This window comes from Anticarsia gemmatalis, chromosome 9, assembly GCF_050436995.1.
Source record: "Anticarsia gemmatalis isolate Benzon Research Colony breed Stoneville strain chromosome 9, ilAntGemm2 primary, whole genome shotgun sequence".
NCBI classification, from domain to species: Eukaryota; Metazoa; Arthropoda; class Insecta; order Lepidoptera; family Erebidae; genus Anticarsia; species Anticarsia gemmatalis.
In genome coordinates this window covers 796,886-815,515 of record NC_134753.1, presented here as the reverse complement: position 1 = coordinate 815,515, position 18,630 = coordinate 796,886, and the positions used below count along the sequence as shown (strand labels likewise).

The window sequence follows — 18,630 nt, the reverse complement described above, 5'->3', positions numbered from 1 at the left end:
GGCTAAGTATGTATATAAATATGTATGATATATTTATTGAAATAAAGACTTTTTGAGAAATACTTTCGTTTTATTATTTTATTTTAATTGTATGGTTAGTGGTCAACATAGTTTCAAAGTTGTTTAAGCCCGTCATGTCATAGCTAAACGACTGTTATCTTAATAAACAACAACCGGGATCCCTTTACAAGCCCTTGGAAGTCTGCAACAGCATGGCAAGTAAGAAATAACTACTTATATTACCGTGACGAGTTCACAGAGTATCGAGAAAGTTAAAAAAATCTCTATCACTTATTTTATTTTCGTCATCAGTCACAATGCCAGCGATTGAAGGTTGCTCGCTGAAACTTACACTCATCCAATTTTCTTGATCTGTCGTCTGTAAAAATACAACAATTCTTTACTCATTATAGGAAAATTATCCATACTAATATTATAAATGCGAAAGTAACTCTGTCTGTCTGTCTGTCTGTCTGTCTGTCTGTCTGTCTGCTACTCAATCACGCCCAAACTACCCAACCAATTTGCATGAAATTTGGTATGGAGATAGTTTGATACCCGAGAAAGGACATAGGCTACTTTTTACCCCGGGAAAATGACGCATTTCCCGGTAAAATTCAGGTTTCGCCACCGAAGTCGCGAATAATCAATATTATAATGACATTGAATTAACAAAATTCCGTTGTCATGGCAACAGTTTTAATGGCGGATATGCTTTAGCGCGAGTTATATGAGATATAAATAATTTTGAGAATATTTTTCGTGAAAAAAAGCATATTTTGTTGTTAAGAAATAATTAAGCTTTGTATTAGTAAAAAAAAATCATTCACGCGAGCGGAGCCGCACGGGTCAGCTAGTAGGAAATATTCCTATCCCACTGCTGGGCAAGGAATATTTCCCGTGGGACGAGGGAGGCCTTGAATCCACTACATAATGATCATAATGGTTTAACAGTACCTAAAGGAAATCTGATAAGTCGAAGTGCCGGAGTCAAATATAAGCTAGATCTTTACCAAAATTACAAAAAATAAGGTTCAAAATATACTTAAGGGATTTTACGTGAATACGTGTGCTACGACCCTATAAAGCGGTTGCTTCCCAATGACAATTGCCTCATATAGTTAATTCTAGCAATATCAATCATTATTTTATGTTCAAATAATTACTTTCAGAAATTATGAAATGTTTGAAAATAATGAATGTTCAAGCTTGTATAAATTGGTTCAAAGCGATCCTAAAACTTTTAGGCTACTAACTATTGCTCCATAGCTTTATCGACACATGCAATTTTTTTGTTTTTGGCCAATACTTTAAAAATGCTTAAAATGGATCATATTCTTTGCTCTCCACGGACCACGTCCTTTTGTTCGCGATAAATTCAATAAAAGTTAACTAGTAAACTATGAAAAAGACTCACCATATCAGTATGTAGTTGTTCAACTGTCACAGGTATACTTGTAGACATAGGTTCTTCAACAGACGACTGCCTGGACGATGTCAGTTCTTGAGGAGTGCACTGAGTTGATGGCATGACCTCAATGAACTGACCTGGTACAAACAGCTCCCGACATGACTGTCTATCATCTGATGGGTGACCGGTTTGTATTGGCACGGCCTGATGGCTACAAATGGCCTGATCCTGCGAGTATTGCATGTCTGATACAACCTGGTGACTTTCCATTGCCCTTGGTGTGTAAAATAAATCAAACGTCGATGTATCTAAAACAAAAATATACAGGGTGTGGCGTAAATAATGGATAATCCTTTACCAGCGGATGGGCGACAACCCAACTGATCTAAATATCAAAATTTACCTCTGGCACAAGTATCATAGTTTTTGAGATTTTGGCCATTTTGTGTGTTTTTTAAAAAAGCGATTTAAGCTCGTTCTTTTAAATGGTGTGATCACAATTTGAGGCTTTTTTTAAATCCGTTTTTTGCAAATAAATCCTGAATAGGTGTGCTATTGAATCTACAATCTTGTTTTGTTATTACTACTTGCTTTTTATTTAAATTATGCATTCAAAGTTGAATTTTATAATCTTTCACAAAATTTGTGCAACTTTGAGCACTTGTGGTGAAAAAAAAATGTATGGTGGCTTTACTGCCCACGCCATAAATAATTTCTAAATTTTATTAGAATTCTAAATTGGTATAACATGCAGCAATAATACCGATTATTGTCAAAATATTACAAAGAACTTAAATTATTAACACTTTTGCCGGTCGACTAATTTAATTTTTTCACGCTAAGCGCGTTCTAGATTCCATAGCACATCTATCCAGGATTTAATTGCAAAACACGGATTTAAAAAAAGTCTTAATTTGTGATCACAGCACCAAAAAGTACGAGCGTAAATCGCTTTCTTAAACACACATAATGGCCAAAATTTTTTGCATTTAAATCCTAAATTAATGTGCTATTGAACCTAATATCTTGTTTTGTTATTACTACTTGTCTTTTATTTAAACTATGCATTCAAAGTTAAATTTTATAATTTTTCAACACTTTTGTTCAACTTTGAGCACTTGTGTGCAGTGTTGAAAAAAAGAAAAGAAATACAAAACATAAATACTATTCAAATAATAAAGATAATTAGAAATCTAAAGAAAACTACTCTGTTGACAAAAAAATCATTTTTTATCAAATTGTAATACATTATTTTGAAATAGACTTGGTAGAAGCAGCACAATTCCAAACTTTTTTATCATCAAAATAATCTTTAATAGTGTAATAACCCTAAAAACATGAATATTTGAAAGCAAACTTAGCTTAAACGCGCTGATAAAATAAAATTAGTCGACCGGCAAAAGTGTTAATAATTTAAGTTCGTTGTAATATTTTGACAATAATCGGTATTAATGCTGCATGTTATACCAATTTAGAATTCTAATAAAATTTAGAAATTATTTATGGCGTGGGCAGTAAAGCCACCATACATTTTTTTTTCACCACATGAGCTCAAAGTTGCACAAAAGTTGTGAAAGATTATAAAATTTAACTTTGAATGCATAATTTAAATAAAAAGCAAGTAGTAATAACAAAACAAGATTGTAGATTCAATAGCACACCTATTCAGGATTTATTTGCAAAAAACAGATTTAAAAAAAGCCTTAAATTGTGATCACAGCATCAAAAAGAACGAGCGTAAATCGCTTTTTTAAAAAACACACAAAATGGCCAAAATCTCAAAAACTATGATACTTGTGCCAGAGGTAAATTTTGATATTTAGATCAGTTGGGTTGTCGCCCATCCGCTGGTAAAGGATTATCCATTATTTACGCCACACCCTGTATATAAAATAGTCTTTTATACTACACTATGTATACGGTCGTGAAAGGATATATTTTAAGAACACATTTATTTACGGCCAGTTGCTTCATCAAAAGTAACAGCCAAGCTAAAGTAAAAATGATACTCAAAGTTGAACCACTTTGAAATAGCTAAATCCATACTATAATATTATAATTGCGAAAGTAACTCTGTCTGTCTGCCTGTCTGTCTGTCTGTCTGTTACTCAATCACGCCTAAACTACTAAACCAATTTTCATGAAAAGTAAGGAGATATTTTGATACCCGAGAAATGACACAGGGAAAATTCATGTGGCGGACGAAGTCGCGGGTTGAAGCTAGTATGTAATATATTAGCTATTATAATAACTCTACGTGATCTTAGGCAAGAACGTTATACAATAGATATTATATAGAAACATTACTATTACTATTGACAACAGCCTACCTTTCGACATATTGTGCATAAAATTTCTGACCAGCGCCTCTAGCGGACGCGGTATGAACTATTCTTGCAGTACAATTTAAGTACCGACTTTAGAAAATGTCGCTACAGCTAATATTTACAAAATAATAAAAAACTTACTTCTATCACAGTAAGATCGTAATAAATTGGACAATTCTTTTGTTTTGTAGCGCACATCTGAAACAATAATTAATATAATAAGACAAATGATTAATAAACTTACCCCACTATACACTTACACTAAGAATACATACTTTCCATACATAGTTGACGTATTCAAAGTCCCGTAAATCCTTAAATTATGTGTGCATCAAAAATATCAACATGAAGGAGAACATCGTGATGAAATCTTACATGCCTGAGTTTTAATGTAGAGAAAACGCTTCCAGTGGGCGCCGCATCAACTATTATTGCAATACATTTTATATTCGGTTTTAACGCCCTAAATTACTTCGGTACTTACTTGTTTTTATTACTTACCTGTATAATCAGGACTGTAGGTAAAGATGCAAGAGTTACTCGTCAACCCGTCTTTGCTATTCTCTATACGAAACTGCACCTGAAATAAAGAATTCATTTTAATAACTGCGCAGGGCTTTGTTATGTCGTGTAAGGCAAGGGTTGACACACACAATTACATTTTCTTTCCATTATTACTCATTAAGAATTGTTCTTTTATCGCGGGGATTTTTAGAAACATTCAAACAACGGACACAAAGTACAACCAGACCCGAAATAATTACTTGTGGATCGCACAAATGATTGTTCCGTAAGGGAATCGAACCCACGACCTCCTGACGCAATGGTAGCGGCGAGGTGATTTAAAGCACTGTGCCACGGAGGCAGTCGAATCAATATACAATGTGGAAAAAGAATATAGACCAAGGAGGTAAACTACATTAAATATTGAAGGTGATATCTTCAATAGTTAAACGATTAAAATATTAGGTCGGGGAAAGTCTTTTCGCATTACAGTATGTATGAACTTGTAATAAAATTTCTTTGGCTTCAAGAATCACAAATGAGTACACGGTTCATTAGGTGTCTTCCAGTGAGCTCGTGAGGTACCCAAATATCGAGCTTTTTTGTATAGAGAAAAGATTTTATTACAAGTTCATACCTACATACTATAATGCGAAAAGACTTTTTCCCGGACTAATACATTGAATAAAGAAGATGCTTGCACTCACATTGACAGCTTCGATGATGGCTTCACGGAAACTCGGCGTGAGCAGGCTGATGGCCTTGTTATGTCTGTGCAGGGTTTGAATCCCGGCCACCTGCCGCCACACCACCATACCGCGCTCCTCCAGGAAGAACACCACTCTGTCCTCACTCGACACCTGCGAACATACTGCTATATAGCACGCCATTTATAGCCAGATACACTTATATAATTTAGTTTCAGATCTGCTAAGTAAATCTATCAGTCTAGCGTTTCTTCCAACTATATTGGAGTCGGCTTTCAGTCTCCCCGGAGCTGAGTACCAGTATTTCAGTATCAAAATGTTGTAAGTTGTATTCTTATACCTTTGGACAACAACAAGGACGTTCTTCCAACTTAGGCTCAAATCACACTGAGATAGCAGTAGCGCGCAGTGCAGCGGCTTGTGTTAATAAAGTTAAAAGCTTTTAATTATAAAACTGATCGCCGCTTAGAATACAGCTACTACATTTGTTGATTAATATTAGGTCGGAGAAAAAGTCTTTTCGCATTATAGTATAAATGAACTTGTAATAAAATCTCTTAGTCTTCAAGAATCACAAATGAGTACACGATTCATTAGGTTTTTTTCAGTGAGCTCGTGAGGTACCCAAATATCGAGCTTTTTTATTTAGAGAAAAGATTTTATTACAAGTTCATACATACTAAGTATAATGCGAAAAGAATTTTTCCCCGACCTAATAATTGTATTTGAAATTTAAATGATGTGTTGTGTATGAATACATGATATACTTTAAGACTAAAACGAAATTGTACTATTCAAATATAAACTTACTTTCTCGCACAGTAATAGTAGTTTAGTGCCTCCTTTAGCAGTGCCGGAGCACGCACTAGCTTCATAGATGACGAGGTCGGTCTTGGCCCTTTTATCGACTACAGGCTGCGTGAAGATAGGCTTGAGAGGCCGACGACACTTGCCCGTCTCGTCCGGCAAGAACACTTGGAAGCAAAGCCGAACCACGTTCAGATCTATCTTTGATCCATCGCTGATGTGCTCGAATCCCTCTTAAAAAGAAAGAATTTATGTCAAACGAACTAAATCTTTTCTTATTTTGCCTGCACCTTCTAGTATACAAGACATATACCCAAATAAACTAACTATTGCATGCGACTTCGTCCGCGTGGTTTGTGACTTAAGGCAGAATTTTCAAACAAACTTTCATCCGGCATTTCATCCCCTTGGGGGTAAAATTGATCAAAATCCTTTCTCAGCGGATGCCTACGTAATATCATCTATCTGCATGCCAAATTTCAGCCTGACCCTTCCAGTGGTTTGCTTTAATAGATCACTATGTCAGTCAGCTTTGAGTTATAAGGTACCTATATAATAAATGTAGATGAATAAAAAGAAATAATTAAATACACTTACTCCTAAAGGGGTCAATGGAATAGTCCCGTCTCTTTCGTAGCTGGTCGTATCCAGCCTGCTTGGTGGCTCTGATGATGGCCAGGTTCTTGAACTCGATCACACTCCTGTCTTTAAGTACCGGGTGGATGGACACCACGCCAGTGTCGTTTCTTTGTGGATGGTCCATCACGACGCTGTGCGGGTGCACCCTGCAAATTAAGTTATAAATTTTTGAGGTTGAGTTCCGGTTGAGAGTTTCTTGAATTTTGACCTTCATTCAGATCGGAAAATAGATCCACACCTACCAGGAGGTGGTAACTACTAAATGTTTTTGTCTCATGTTCTGTTCTTCGACCATAAAAAGTGCTAAGTCATTCTCCTGGTTCTCAGCTACCTCTTCACCAATTTTCAGCCAAATCGGTTCAGGAGTTCTTGAGTTAAACATAGTGTAACTAACACGACTTTATTTTATATACTTATATAGATTTATAAGTTATCCTAGAGTAGGTATTAGGTACCTTAGATCTTCAGTGAGGCACAAGAGTAATATTTTGACGGGTCCAGCGACGCCATCTATCCTGATGCTCGGGAACGTCTTGTTCGTCGGTGTACTGCGGATGCCTTGAAGCCAATCAGCTCGAGCCTCCTGCTCGTAGCGGAATCTAAAAACAATTTCTTTCCATGACATACCCTGAATTTTTAACAAGTATCCTATTCTTAAATTTTCTCCATACTAAGTTTCATCAAAATCGGTTTATTGGTTTAGCAATAAAAACGTAAAACAAACAATCAGACAGACTTCTATTATAAAGTTGGTACTTCCTATGCAAGTGGTTGCAGGTTCGTACCCGAGGAAATACGTACACCAATGACTTTTCGAAGTTATGTGTGTATTAGAAATAATCTCTTGTTCCAACGGTGAATTGAAGAAAAAAACATCGTGAAGCAATCTCGCATTCCTGAGAGCTCTTTAGAACAGTTCTTGAAGGTATGCAAAGTTCCCAACCCGCAACTGGCCAGCGTGATGGATTCAAAGCTTAACCCCTCTTTCATTACATGAAGGGGACCCTTGCCCAGCAGTGGGACATTAAATTTATTATTATTATAAGTAAGGATAATAACATGCTGTCCTTCCTTGCGGGCTCCTCAACGATGATCACTCGGGGCTGGCGCGTGTCGTGATGCTGAACTGGCTCCCGGTGAGATGGACCTGCCTCGCCCCGCGCTTGTTCTACAACAACCAAACAAATAAATGACGAAACATACTTACTTATACATATTTACTTTTAACACTCTCTATATTACTTAATTGAATATTTGGTTTAAGGTTGTCGGTTCCTCTTAATTATTTATGATATTATAAGCTAAATAGCTTTGTCTAAGGACGGAATTCTAAACAGATTTGCAGTAATGAGTTGAAGATGCCACATTTTTTGAGGCTCAGGGGTCTTCGACCTCAATTTTCGAACTTCGAGCATTCTCTAAGAAATTCTTAACAGAAAATCTCAGATGACTTTTTGGCCCGACCCAGGATTCGAACCCGAGACCTCTCGCACGACAGTCGCGCATAAGTACACACAGAGCAAATATATAAAAAAAGGATTATCCAATTTAGTAAAGTTGTTCCAAAATTATAGGTACATTTGGGTGATCCATTTTTATTAATATACAGATTACAGATTGACTTACCTCTAGGCAATTGAGGCCCATTCATGACTTTTTCATTACATCTCGTTGTGCGAGGCATCGTCTAAATAATTTCACAGAAGCACTGATATTTGATACGGAAATCTTTATTTCACAAATTACTCAACGAAGTTACAATGAAAATTAACTTAACAAATTCATAGCTTCATTGCTATACTATTTAATTGTCACACCAGTTCAACTAAGAAAACATCCGTGATAAAACCTTGCATGCCTAAAAACTTGTTTTATACATTTATTGAGGGCATGCAAAGTCCCCAACCCGCACTTGCCCAGCGTGGTGGACTCAAGGTTTAACCCTTCCCTCGTTTGGTTAGGGACCCTTGCCCAGCAGTGGGAAAATAATGGGTTAAAAAGACAGTTACACGATGTTAGTATAACGAATAGGTATAGCTATTCCGCGCGGATGAAAAAATACGACTGATTATTTTGGTGTCTACTTGTAGATATTGTTCGTATTGTTATTTTTATATGACGTGCTACCGTGCGTCCATGAACTGTGATAATGTTATCATAAATATGCTTCCTAAACGTTCGGATAAAAATGTAGTTGGCCGGCTTTTCGGTTAAAAACGTATAAAGAAAAGTACACGAGACTATGGAAATTAAATATTGAAGATAACTGAATTCACTGAACAAAAATGAGTGGATTCATTGCCGGGTAACAAACTTTACGTCGTATAAACAAGGTAATCTGTTGGGTTACCTTTTAAATAAATATACATTATCACTGGATATGTACTTATCTATGTCTCAATGAACTTACAAAACGAATTATGATGTGTCGAATAAAACATTATTCAGTGATTTAAATAAAACTAAGAAGAACAATTGAAAATTCTTTATTTGATATGATTATAGAATCACTTTTAATTATAATATCTAAGTAAGAACTAACTTAATCTATAAGGACGGACTTAATTAAGGCTATAGGTACGGTACAACTAGACAAAACTCTTACAAGAACTTCAAAATGATCATGTGATTTACAATCGATTCCAACAACAGTGAGTAGAAAGCAACTCTCAACGTGGATATTACTTATGCCCGGTTTCTGATGTACCTAAATTTACCGGTTTTTCTATTCAATTGCGTTTTTTTTATATGTATTGAATGGATAAACTACCGTTTAATGTACCTCAAAAACCGGAGGTTCGAGCGGTATTACAGTACAAATTACATTTAAGCATTACAAGACAAAATGCATTTTCAATGTTCATAGTAAAGTTTAAGCTGGCGGTTTGCAAGCAAGACAGAGACTACTGCCGGAGACGGCGACCGTTACTTTAGACAATGCGTATGAAACAGTTCGCAAGTGAGACCAAGACCTGAGACTGATCGTAAGTAAACTTGCGATTGTGGTTCCTGCGCGAACCGCCACACTCAAGTGAAAATTTCATAGCTATGATTGTCTGCCCTGCCTCACTAGGACGGTGTGGTAACATGACATTTCAATGCTAACTGCTTGGATACGTAGCCAGCGACGCCGCCATGGCGTCCTTGTGAGACAGGGCTCTAAGAGTGAGAGTTATTTCTACAGTGCAGGTTCTTGTGCCTCCTCCGCCAATTCTTGCAGTAGAGAGTCAACCGTCCACACGGTGTCCGCCGTGTCGCCCTCCTCCTGAGGTATGTAGGAGTTGAGGACCTCCAGCACCGCCTCTATGCTGTCCGCAGTGCCTGATATCCCGCCACCCACCTCTGACAGCGCGTTCACTGTTTCCCGGTCTTTATGCTCTGATCTGTGGACAAGGAATTTACGGCAAATTCTTAAATTTTTAGATGTATTTCATTCGTCTTATATTGGTCTTTGTGGTGCCCCATCACAAACCATGGCACATCTGCTCCAGTGCCCTCTCTGTCCCACAACCTGCACAATTGAGGACCTTAACTTGGCGACGGATAAAGCAGTTGAGGTTGCCAGGTTCTGGTCAACAATTGTTTAGGCAATACCATGGTGAGTCGTTGACACGACAGAAGAAGAAGATATTATTATGAGACTGCGGTTTGAGTTCACAACTTTGTCAGAGTGAAAAAATGTCCTGGAGGAAAAGGATTAACTATGTGTGTTAATCCAGGTTGTAAAGTATGTGTAATTTTTGCCGTTTTGTGTGTTGTTGTTACTCTTTGAGATACTGCCTACTCCGTGTCAAATTAAAATAGGAATAGGATCATAAACCAAAAAACCTATTTTAGGCGAAATTGCGTTATTACGAACCACATATGCACAGCTCTACTGGTGAGAACTACATGAACATTTGTCTTTTTAAGTAACGAAGAAATAAACAGACTTCGTTTTATACTCTACAGTAATTAAGACTAAGTAATCGTGTAGGTATACTATATCGTCAACAATAACAGTAAATATAAGAGCTAGAGATGCATATCATGCACAGAACCGGGATTGCCCAACTAATAATAAATATTGCTCATAGTGGGATTCCCAGCCTATACGCAAGCCCGCAAGTATTGTTGCAATAACGTTTAGTTTTAGACGCAGTTGATCGTGTTCGGACATCAAACAAGAGAAAATGGAACTATCAGTGCGAACAGTTTGATCGTGAAAAGTGCAAATGCTTTTAAAATCATAGCAAAGACTTTTTAAATAGTTAAATGAGTGTTCGGAATCCGTGAGCCGCCCGAAAGGCCTTTGACGCGGTTTAACATCTGTTATCGTAATAGATAACAACGGAGGCCGACTTTAGCCTCTTAGCAATAGTAACTTCACAAATTTAAGTTTCCATCCAACGTTAGAACTACAGAAGAAGATGGAGTAAATGCCTGATTGACAAGGCAAAACAAAACCTCATGAGTCGGGCCTTGTTTGCCTAAAAATCGATTAACACATGCCCTCATGCATTAAACAATTTTTAGGAGTTCAAAGTTTCATCACTTTCGGTCTTATTTCATCATGGATATTTGTGTTATTCGCATCGGAATATATCAATCACAATTCACAAAAAAAAGTGTAAGTGAGTAAAAGTGTTATGCTTTAAAATGTGAAGTTTAAAACCAGTGGGAAACTTGGTAGTGTGATACTTGGGTATACACACAGAAGCACATAGGAGCCTAAAGGTATTTTTATTTTAAGTAAAATTTAGGTAGCATGCTTATCTTTAACTAAACAGACTGACACTGTATAGCAGTTATTAAACTAGAGACTTATACTCATTATACTAAAATGCTAAATAGGTCTTACAATGTCCTATTTGTAACCCAACATTACCCTTTAAAATTCCAAAGCATTTAGCATTCTAGTGATTAATTTTATAATACTTACACTGGTGGCATGGATATTTCCTTCTCCAATATGTCCTGTAGGTCATCTAGATCTGGTATAGTTGGTATATCATCACTTGAGTCCGGAGACTTTTTAGGTATCATGAACTCTCTGAAAATAGAACACATAGTTAATAAATTAACCCATTACTGTTTCACTGCTGGGCAAGGGTCTCCTGGTGTAACACGGTAAGGGTCTCCTAGTGTAATGTGTGAGGGGTTAGGCTTTGAGACCACCACATTGGCCAAGTGCGAGTTAAGAACTTTGCATACCTTCAAGAACTGTATTACAGAACTCTCAGCATGCAATGTCACATCACTATGTGTTGCAACACATGACAATTATTTCTAATACACACATAACACCGAAAATTCTTTGATGTGTTGCCTCAGGTTCCAACTACAGACCACTTGCGTGGGAGATGTGTTGCTAGACCACTTGACTATCACTGCTCATACAGGTACAGATAGTAATTTATGTTTCAAATTAGGCTATACTAAAATCTCCTAAGTTTTTTAACCCTACCACTTCAAAGAAACTAATACTATAGCAGAATAGTGAGGTATTGTAATACAAAGCAAAAAAACTCAGTAGGTAATGTTTTTAATTTGAATTCATAGAGAGGTGATAGTTACTTTGCTTCGATATGTGTTCCTTCCGCCCATACCCCCACTTTCTTCGGCTCAGGTATGCTTGAGTTTATTTCATTCATTTTTATAACAAGTAAGAATAAATCACAATAATATGAAAAGTTATGTTTATTTGTTTACGCTTTAGAACTTTTGTGTGTTTCTGTCAAGAGTTCCATTCCACTTTTCTAAGCTTGTGTTGTATATATTTTTATCTTAGTTCGTATTGGTGTCTTTTTCTGTATTCCGGATTTTATTGTAGTCTTTCTCCTTCTCAGCTGTAAACAAATGCCAAAAAGTTGTGCTTAACTTTGAAACTTACTGTTGTTATGGCAACGTAGGTTGACATTGACAGTTGAAACGTTCCGTTACACGATCTCACTGTGTCGTGAGTTTAAATTACTGCGTAGATGCGTAGATATATTACAGGTTATAATTTTAAGACAACTTATCATAAGGGTCGAAACCGTCTATTATATACTACTGCTCTCGAAGTTCCAGGTTTGATTTTGAGTTGGTCAGTGCTCTTTCATAAAAAAAATCTAAGTAGCTTAGATTTTACAAACTACTTAGTTAGTAAAAATATATCTAAAGTTCATTTACTCACTATCGCCTTCCAATAGGGATTATGATGGCAATCTATTCTAAATCTATTCTCTTCCTACAGACTTATTATACTTATATTCTGTAGTTAGTAGAGAATAGAATATCAGGGATAACATGTAATAAATAAAAAGCAAACCATACAAATATTTGATTTATTTTTTGACAAAAATATAACAAAACTCTCAGGCATTTAGAATGCATGTACTTATATTATTTCACATCATTACATATTTGATCTTGTGATTTATCTTACTGTTTCAACATGTCTGACAACGACGCCGTATATTTTAAAATTCTAAATTAACACAACTGTACTTAAATCTGATTTTAGAGGTATTTTCGATGTAGAGGCAATTTGAAAATTTGTGCTTTTTTAACATTAGAACTCTTCCTAGATTTATACTAGTTTTGTCACTATTATTTCTAGTTTTACAAAAACCTTATCGCGAGTGAAAATTAGGTAGCATTGAAATTGATAACAACATGTGTATATAAGTTTATTTTCCGTTTATGTAGGTACTCCAAGTATCTTAGAACAAGAAGGCAACAATTTTGAAACAATCAGTAGTATAGATCAAAGTCGCGCATTTTTTTTAACTTTGCAGGAAAATACTTAAAATCAGGTTATTTACTAATAAAAATTCATGTCCGTATATTTGTTTAAAATTATTTATGTATTCAACTTGCATTTTTGATACTTTTTGATACTAATTAATAACTAATTTTCACTCATTAGCGTCCAAAAATGAAAACAAATTGAGAGAATATTTACAATCTATTTGGTAACAATCAAAATAAAGCATAAAACTACAACTTACGTGAGAAGCAAACATTACAATGTATCTTATTAAAATTAAGATTTATAAAATCTCATTACTTATGAAAATATAATAAATTCATTAAAGAGGCTCATTTGTAAATGAGGTCTAATGTTTTAGCAAAACACCTTCATTATATAGTTATTGGTTCAAAGCCCGAGCACATTATTATTCGCGAAAAGTCACTCTTTGCATTAATTGTAATGCTTTAATGGACGTAAGTAGGAGAGAATCATGCAAGTCTAAACAAGTTAACGTTACAGTTGACATGCACTAGTTTCTGCTTATTCCCTCAAGGGAAAAAACATGATGTTAACAATAGCCACCTTTACACACACTGTATCGCACGTTCTTAGGAGCTTACAGGATTCTTCGCGGACACTACAGATGAGCGCGGCGCATAGTCTTTCCTTTCCCCTTGCACACCTTTTATACGCGCGCTCTTTCACGCGCGATTGTTGTTTCATGCGCGATAGTCTCTGTGTAAAGGTGGCTATTAACATTAACTCAAGAAACTGTCACTTTTCAATAGATACCCCTATCTTCAAACTTTAAGTTTAAATCTAAACTCGTAATCTCTTAAAGAAATTACATTTAACTTAATATACCATGTATTTTTCGGACCTTTTGGAAAAATATTCCTTACATCGAAATATTATGACTTTAGTCTTGTAACACTATTTAAAAATACATCTCCATATAGGCATTTCTATCTAGTAGAAATGGTATTGGATCTAACAAAATATCGTAATCTATTATTTTATTTAACCTTTTTTATTATATTTAACGACAATAATAAGATCTTAATATAATACGTCGAATTCAGTATTTACACTTGTTTTTTTATTTATCGAAAAATAAATCTTATTATTTTGTGTGGTTAGTGGGGAGTCTCTTGTCAGAGTAGTTCAAGATACTCGACGGGGTTTGAAAAGTTTAAAAACATGGGATTAGTAAAACAAGCACCAATTAAAAAAGCAACATGAAACCTCTTTGGAGTATAACTTTAAAAATATAATAACAAAGTAGAGATCTGCTGTCGTGGAAGACATATTTGTTCAAGGCTCTAAGCCGACTCTCATAGATATGTTTGCGATATTAAAATGATTAAGATCAAAATAAAATAATTTAAGAACCCCAATATTGTTATTAAAACAGTTTTAACTGAATTTTCTTAAAGCGTTTGATGAAAACAAAATCACAAAGTACAAAAATAAAAAGCATGCTAAACTCGCTATAAGCTAAAATACTTAACGGACGTTAAAAGTAGGTGACATAAATCCCAGATCGGTAAAAATAAACTATTAGCTAAATAGATTACAAACATTAGAACGAGTCCTTTACGGGACTCTCGTCAACGATTAGGGGTAATTCTCCCACAAAAAACTGGTCAGACGTCTCCATTATTTTATTGCACAATTTTCCTTCAAAATTCAATATTAGAAGACGATTACAATAAAATTTACTGACCAATTTTTAGGTTCTACGACATAACTAGAAAATTATAAATCGATTAGTAGTAATAGCTCGTCTAAAGAAAGTCTAAAATATACAACCCACAAACGCTTACTACTATGTCTGGTCGGAATAAGGCACTGCTCGAGTCGTCGAAGGCTTTCGATCGAATCGATCACGTTCTAACAAAAGTCGAACTCAAGGAGGCGTTCAAGGTATAACACTAGTTCCACTACTAAACGAAGTGGAGTGTCGCAAGGTAGCGCCCTGGGTCCCTCGCTACAAGGCAGCAGGTGCGGTCCCCGCGGTCACTGACAGATGGGCTCGTCGCCCAGCAGCGAGGACAGGCCGGACAGGTCGCCGGAGTTGAGCACGATCCCCTCCCCGCCGTCCCGCAGCAGGTGCGACAGCGACTGCGAGCTGTGCGTGTCCGTCTCCATCAGACTTTGTTGCATCTGCACAACAACATGTTACATGCTTCATACTGTGATTTTTTAAGTGTTGTTTATTAGTGTTTAAAAGTCGGAAAGAGTTTAAATAAGAAAAGGTGTATATTTTAGAAGAAGAAGAACCAGACAGTATTATAGTGTAAAAAAATATTTATTGCTAACACCATCACCAGTTAAGTTTTTAATAGATTACATAACTTATTATTACTTGACAAAAACTACTACAAAAAATATATAATAGGAAATAAATAGTCTACTTACATACACAAGAAACTATCAACAGAACCTCACCTGTGTATAAGTGGGTTGTTGCACTTGTTGGACCAAATTTGGTGAAATATGCCCCATATTTTGTTGAGGGTGTTGCATATTAGGTGATATTCTGCCCATATGTTGGGGGGACATCACTTGTAAGTTCGCGTTCATCGCTTGCCCGTGGGGGGACATCGCCTGTCCATGGGGGGACATGACTTGCGAGTGGGGGGACATCACTTGTCCATGGGGAGACATGACTTGAGCATGTGGCGACATCACTTGGGCGTGCGGCGACATGACTTGTCCGTGAGGCGACATCGCTTGACCGTGGGGGGACATCGCTTGCCCGTGGGGAGATAGCACTTGCATGCCGGGGGATATTGGTCCCACGTTGGATGTCAGCACCTGAGAATTACAACACAAGAATGAATAAATTTGTTGGAAGGGTGACGTGTTGAAATTATGTTTTTGTTTCAAGCGTCCTTCTTTTGCACACGTAAAACACTAGTTAAAGGATAACAGAAGCGTGATTGTCAAATTGCTCGTATTTTATTTGTTATAATACAATGCTGCGTAGTTTTTTTAAGATTTGTTAAGTCGGTTGCATTTATTGAGTATATCGCATTTTTATTGGCTCTCATGGGGGAGTTAGTAGTGAATAACCAGTATTCATAACTTTTAAACTCTCGCGTTGCATGTTTAATGTATAATAGAATACGGGAATTAACGCGAACACGCATTTTACCTTAAAATGCCTAACGTTTCGGCGCAGGTTGCACTCGCCGTGGTCCCAGGCAGTCTGCCTGGGACCACGGTTTTAAAATGCGTGTTCGCGTTAATTCCCGTATTCTATTATAGAATAACCAGTATACCTGCAAGTTCTGCGGCATCATGGGCGGCGACACAGGCTGCGCGGGCCCGTGGGTGGGGTGCGCGGGGTGTGCGGGGTGCGCGGAGTACCCCGGCGCGCCCCACATGTCGGCGTAGGCCACGACGCCAGCTTGGAGATTGTCCATGCCCCACTGTAAATTCAATAATTATTTTTTATTATCACGTTTTCAATATAGACGATATAGAAACACATACACAGACCATAATATATTGGCATGGTCAGGTGCATACATCTTGTTATTACAGGACCACTGGTTATGAGTACCGTAATCAGCGGTCCCGTATGACAAGATGTATGGATATGAATGAGGCAAGGGAAGTTTGTTAGGATCGTACCAAGTTGCGTTCTCTCGTCTTTGCCTACCCCTATGTGAAAAAGGTGTGATTTTATGTGTGTATGCAAGTATGTATGTACATATTACGTTTTCTTTTATAAGTTTATTGTTACAACAGCTGATCTAGAATCACAATCATTTTGAATCACATAGTCTAATAAGTTATTTATCCTATAAATTAGAATATTTTATTAAATAAATTGTGATTTATTTACCTGTTCTCCATACTGCGGTAGATAGGGCGGCGTTTTGTCTGTAACAAATAATTTTATACATATAAAATCTATATTAAAATTCAGCACTATACTTATGACAGTATTTCGTCTAATATTTAAAAAGACAATAAATCTTGGTCTACATAAGTAATTAAAAATGTAAGCTGGGTGCAAAAATTACTTAAAAAAATCATTTTTATAGACAAGTTTTTAATAACAAAGCCTGTTTACTCAATATATAAATATTACATACCCCATAATAAACTATACCCATAACTTTATGAATAACCTATAAAACATATCCCTCTTATTCATAAACACACTATAAACCTATTTTAGTTAAAAGCTGCTGTAATATGTTTTCTCTTTTTCATTTCGCTAAGGAGTGAAAGAAACAAAACACTTTATAAGCCTTTCATAACTCCATATATTTTTATGAAGAAGAGGGTTTGTTTATAATATGTCTATTATAAGTAATTGCTTACCTTTAGGCTCAGATTTGATCTTCTGCTCCGGTTGATAAAGGTTCCCTGTAACACATTGCAATCATTAGTTATATACTCATTATCTTAAACTATAAGTATTAAACACAAAACACCACGACATCTAACATGCATGTAGCCTGTGATAAAACAATAATAAAAATAGTATTACTTTTGTAATTTTTTGAACAGATACTAAAATGTTTCCATCAAAATATTTTTGTTGAAACTTAGTGTTTAGATTATTAGATTTCATTAAGTTATAATACTTTTATAACAGTGCAATATATATTTGTAGTTATGAAAATATATCAAGGTCTAAGCCCTCCCTCATTACGGGAGGAGACCCTTGCCCAGCAGTAGGACATTAATGGATTCAAATTATTTATTTAATATGAAAATGTATAACTATTGACTGAAGGTATAAATTATTATGAAAAAATTTACAGTTTCATGTTACATTTAAATGTTAAAAATATGTAAGGCTCTGTTATAAACATAAATCTAGTAATCTAATTTCATCACAGGCTAATTTTAATCATAATTAAATAAAGTGTAATTTAAAAATATTACATAACATCGTATAACACAAAATAATCGCAAAATAAAACATGCTTATTAAAAATATCTAAGTTAAACTAAATAAAATCATACTTAAAGCTAACATGAATATGTGTGGAAAACCAAAAAATAAAAAAACAAGCTTATTTTTATCTAAAAACTAAAAAAAATACAAAATTGAAAACACAACCATGCCACGACAGTTCCGTACCTCTGACTTCTTTTCTCTAAGGTTTAGGGCTCCACCGACATAAAATAAAACCCATGTATTTTTATTAGCATATTAATATAGAATTTCGCATCAATCAAGCTTTGCTATTCAACCTTACCAGTTAAAAAAAACGTTACAATCGATTTACAATAACTGTTTTAGAAAACATTCTATAAAATGCACAAATATCGAAATTGGGACAAATCTGTGAAAACAGCTTGGCTGTTTTTGATGAAACTTTGAACATAATTTGAGAGTTTTCGTTCTTGGCTCAGCCAGAGTCTGTGAGTATAATTTGAGTAAATTCATCTAAAACTTCATCTAATATTTGTCATACAAGTCAGAAAGATATGTTTTTTATCTTAAACACTACAAGCACTTAATACTTCCACAGGGTATTTACTCAA

The 18,630-nt window shown here is 35.7% G+C and overlaps 3 protein-coding genes across 7 annotated transcripts in view; all 3 read right to left on the bottom strand.

Moving 5' to 3' along the window:
- Position 1: 1 nt before the first annotated feature.
- On the bottom strand, positions 2 to 8,417 carry LOC142975719 (embryonic polarity protein dorsal-like). The gene is made up of 10 exons (XM_076118737.1): positions 8,022 to 8,417; positions 7,455 to 7,563; positions 6,851 to 6,994; positions 6,354 to 6,541; positions 5,760 to 5,989; positions 4,950 to 5,102; positions 4,240 to 4,318; positions 3,880 to 3,936; positions 1,418 to 1,719; positions 2 to 379 (listed from the first exon to the last, which is right to left on the bottom strand). Exons 1-10 carry the CDS (start codon positions 8,077 to 8,079, stop codon positions 254 to 256), a joined length of 1,446 nt encoding a protein of 481 aa, XP_075974852.1. The 5' UTR covers positions 8,080 to 8,417; the 3' UTR covers positions 2 to 253.
- Positions 8,418 to 8,865: 448 nt separating this feature from the next.
- IFT43 (intraflagellar transport 43) lies at positions 8,866 to 12,287 on the bottom strand. Its single transcript, XM_076118533.1, has 3 exons — positions 11,952 to 12,287; positions 11,317 to 11,427; positions 8,866 to 9,778 (listed from the first exon to the last, which is right to left on the bottom strand). Exons 1-3 carry the CDS (start codon positions 12,026 to 12,028, stop codon positions 9,574 to 9,576), a joined length of 393 nt encoding a protein of 130 aa, XP_075974648.1. The 5' UTR covers positions 12,029 to 12,287; the 3' UTR covers positions 8,866 to 9,573.
- A 402-nt stretch (positions 12,288 to 12,689) lies between these two features.
- Positions 12,690 to 18,630, bottom strand: part of LOC142975589 (transcription factor p65-like) — a 60,365-nt gene continuing 54,424 nt past the window's right edge. For all 5 annotated transcript variants that reach the window (XM_076118531.1, XM_076118532.1, XM_076118530.1 and 2 more), the window contains exons 10-14: positions 17,455 to 17,499; positions 16,970 to 17,007; positions 16,401 to 16,550; positions 15,565 to 15,933; positions 12,690 to 15,279 (exon numbers count right to left, since the gene is read on the bottom strand). In XM_076118531.1, coding sequence (XP_075974646.1) covers positions 15,133 to 15,279; positions 15,565 to 15,933; positions 16,401 to 16,550; positions 16,970 to 17,007; positions 17,455 to 17,499 — 749 coding nt within the window. In that variant the 3' untranslated portion in view covers positions 12,690 to 15,132. The remainder of the gene's footprint in view (positions 15,280 to 15,564; positions 15,934 to 16,400; positions 16,551 to 16,969; positions 17,008 to 17,454; positions 17,500 to 18,630) is intronic.

Coding starts and splice junctions, on each gene's coding strand:
- LOC142975719 (XM_076118737.1), bottom strand. CDS start 8,079: ATGCCTCGCACAACGAGATGTAATGAAAAAGTCATGAATGGGCCTCAA. Junction 4,319..4,949: donor CCATCATCGAAGCTGTCAAT/GTGAGTGCAAGC, acceptor TCTTTATTTCAG/GTGCAGTTTCGTATAGAGAA. Junction 1,720..3,879: donor ACGATCTTACTGTGATAGAA/GTAAGTTTTTTA, acceptor TTTTTGTTTTAG/ATACATCGACGTTTGATTTA.
- IFT43 (XM_076118533.1), bottom strand. CDS start 12,028: ATGAATGAAATAAACTCAAGCATACCTGAGCCGAAGAAAGTGGGGGTA. Junction 11,428..11,951: donor GGAACACATATCGAAGCAAA/GTAACTATCACC, acceptor TTCTATTTTCAG/AGAGTTCATGATACCTAAAA. Junction 9,779..11,316: donor GAAATATCCATGCCACCAGT/GTAAGTATTATA, acceptor CCTTGTCCACAG/ATCAGAGCATAAAGACCGGG.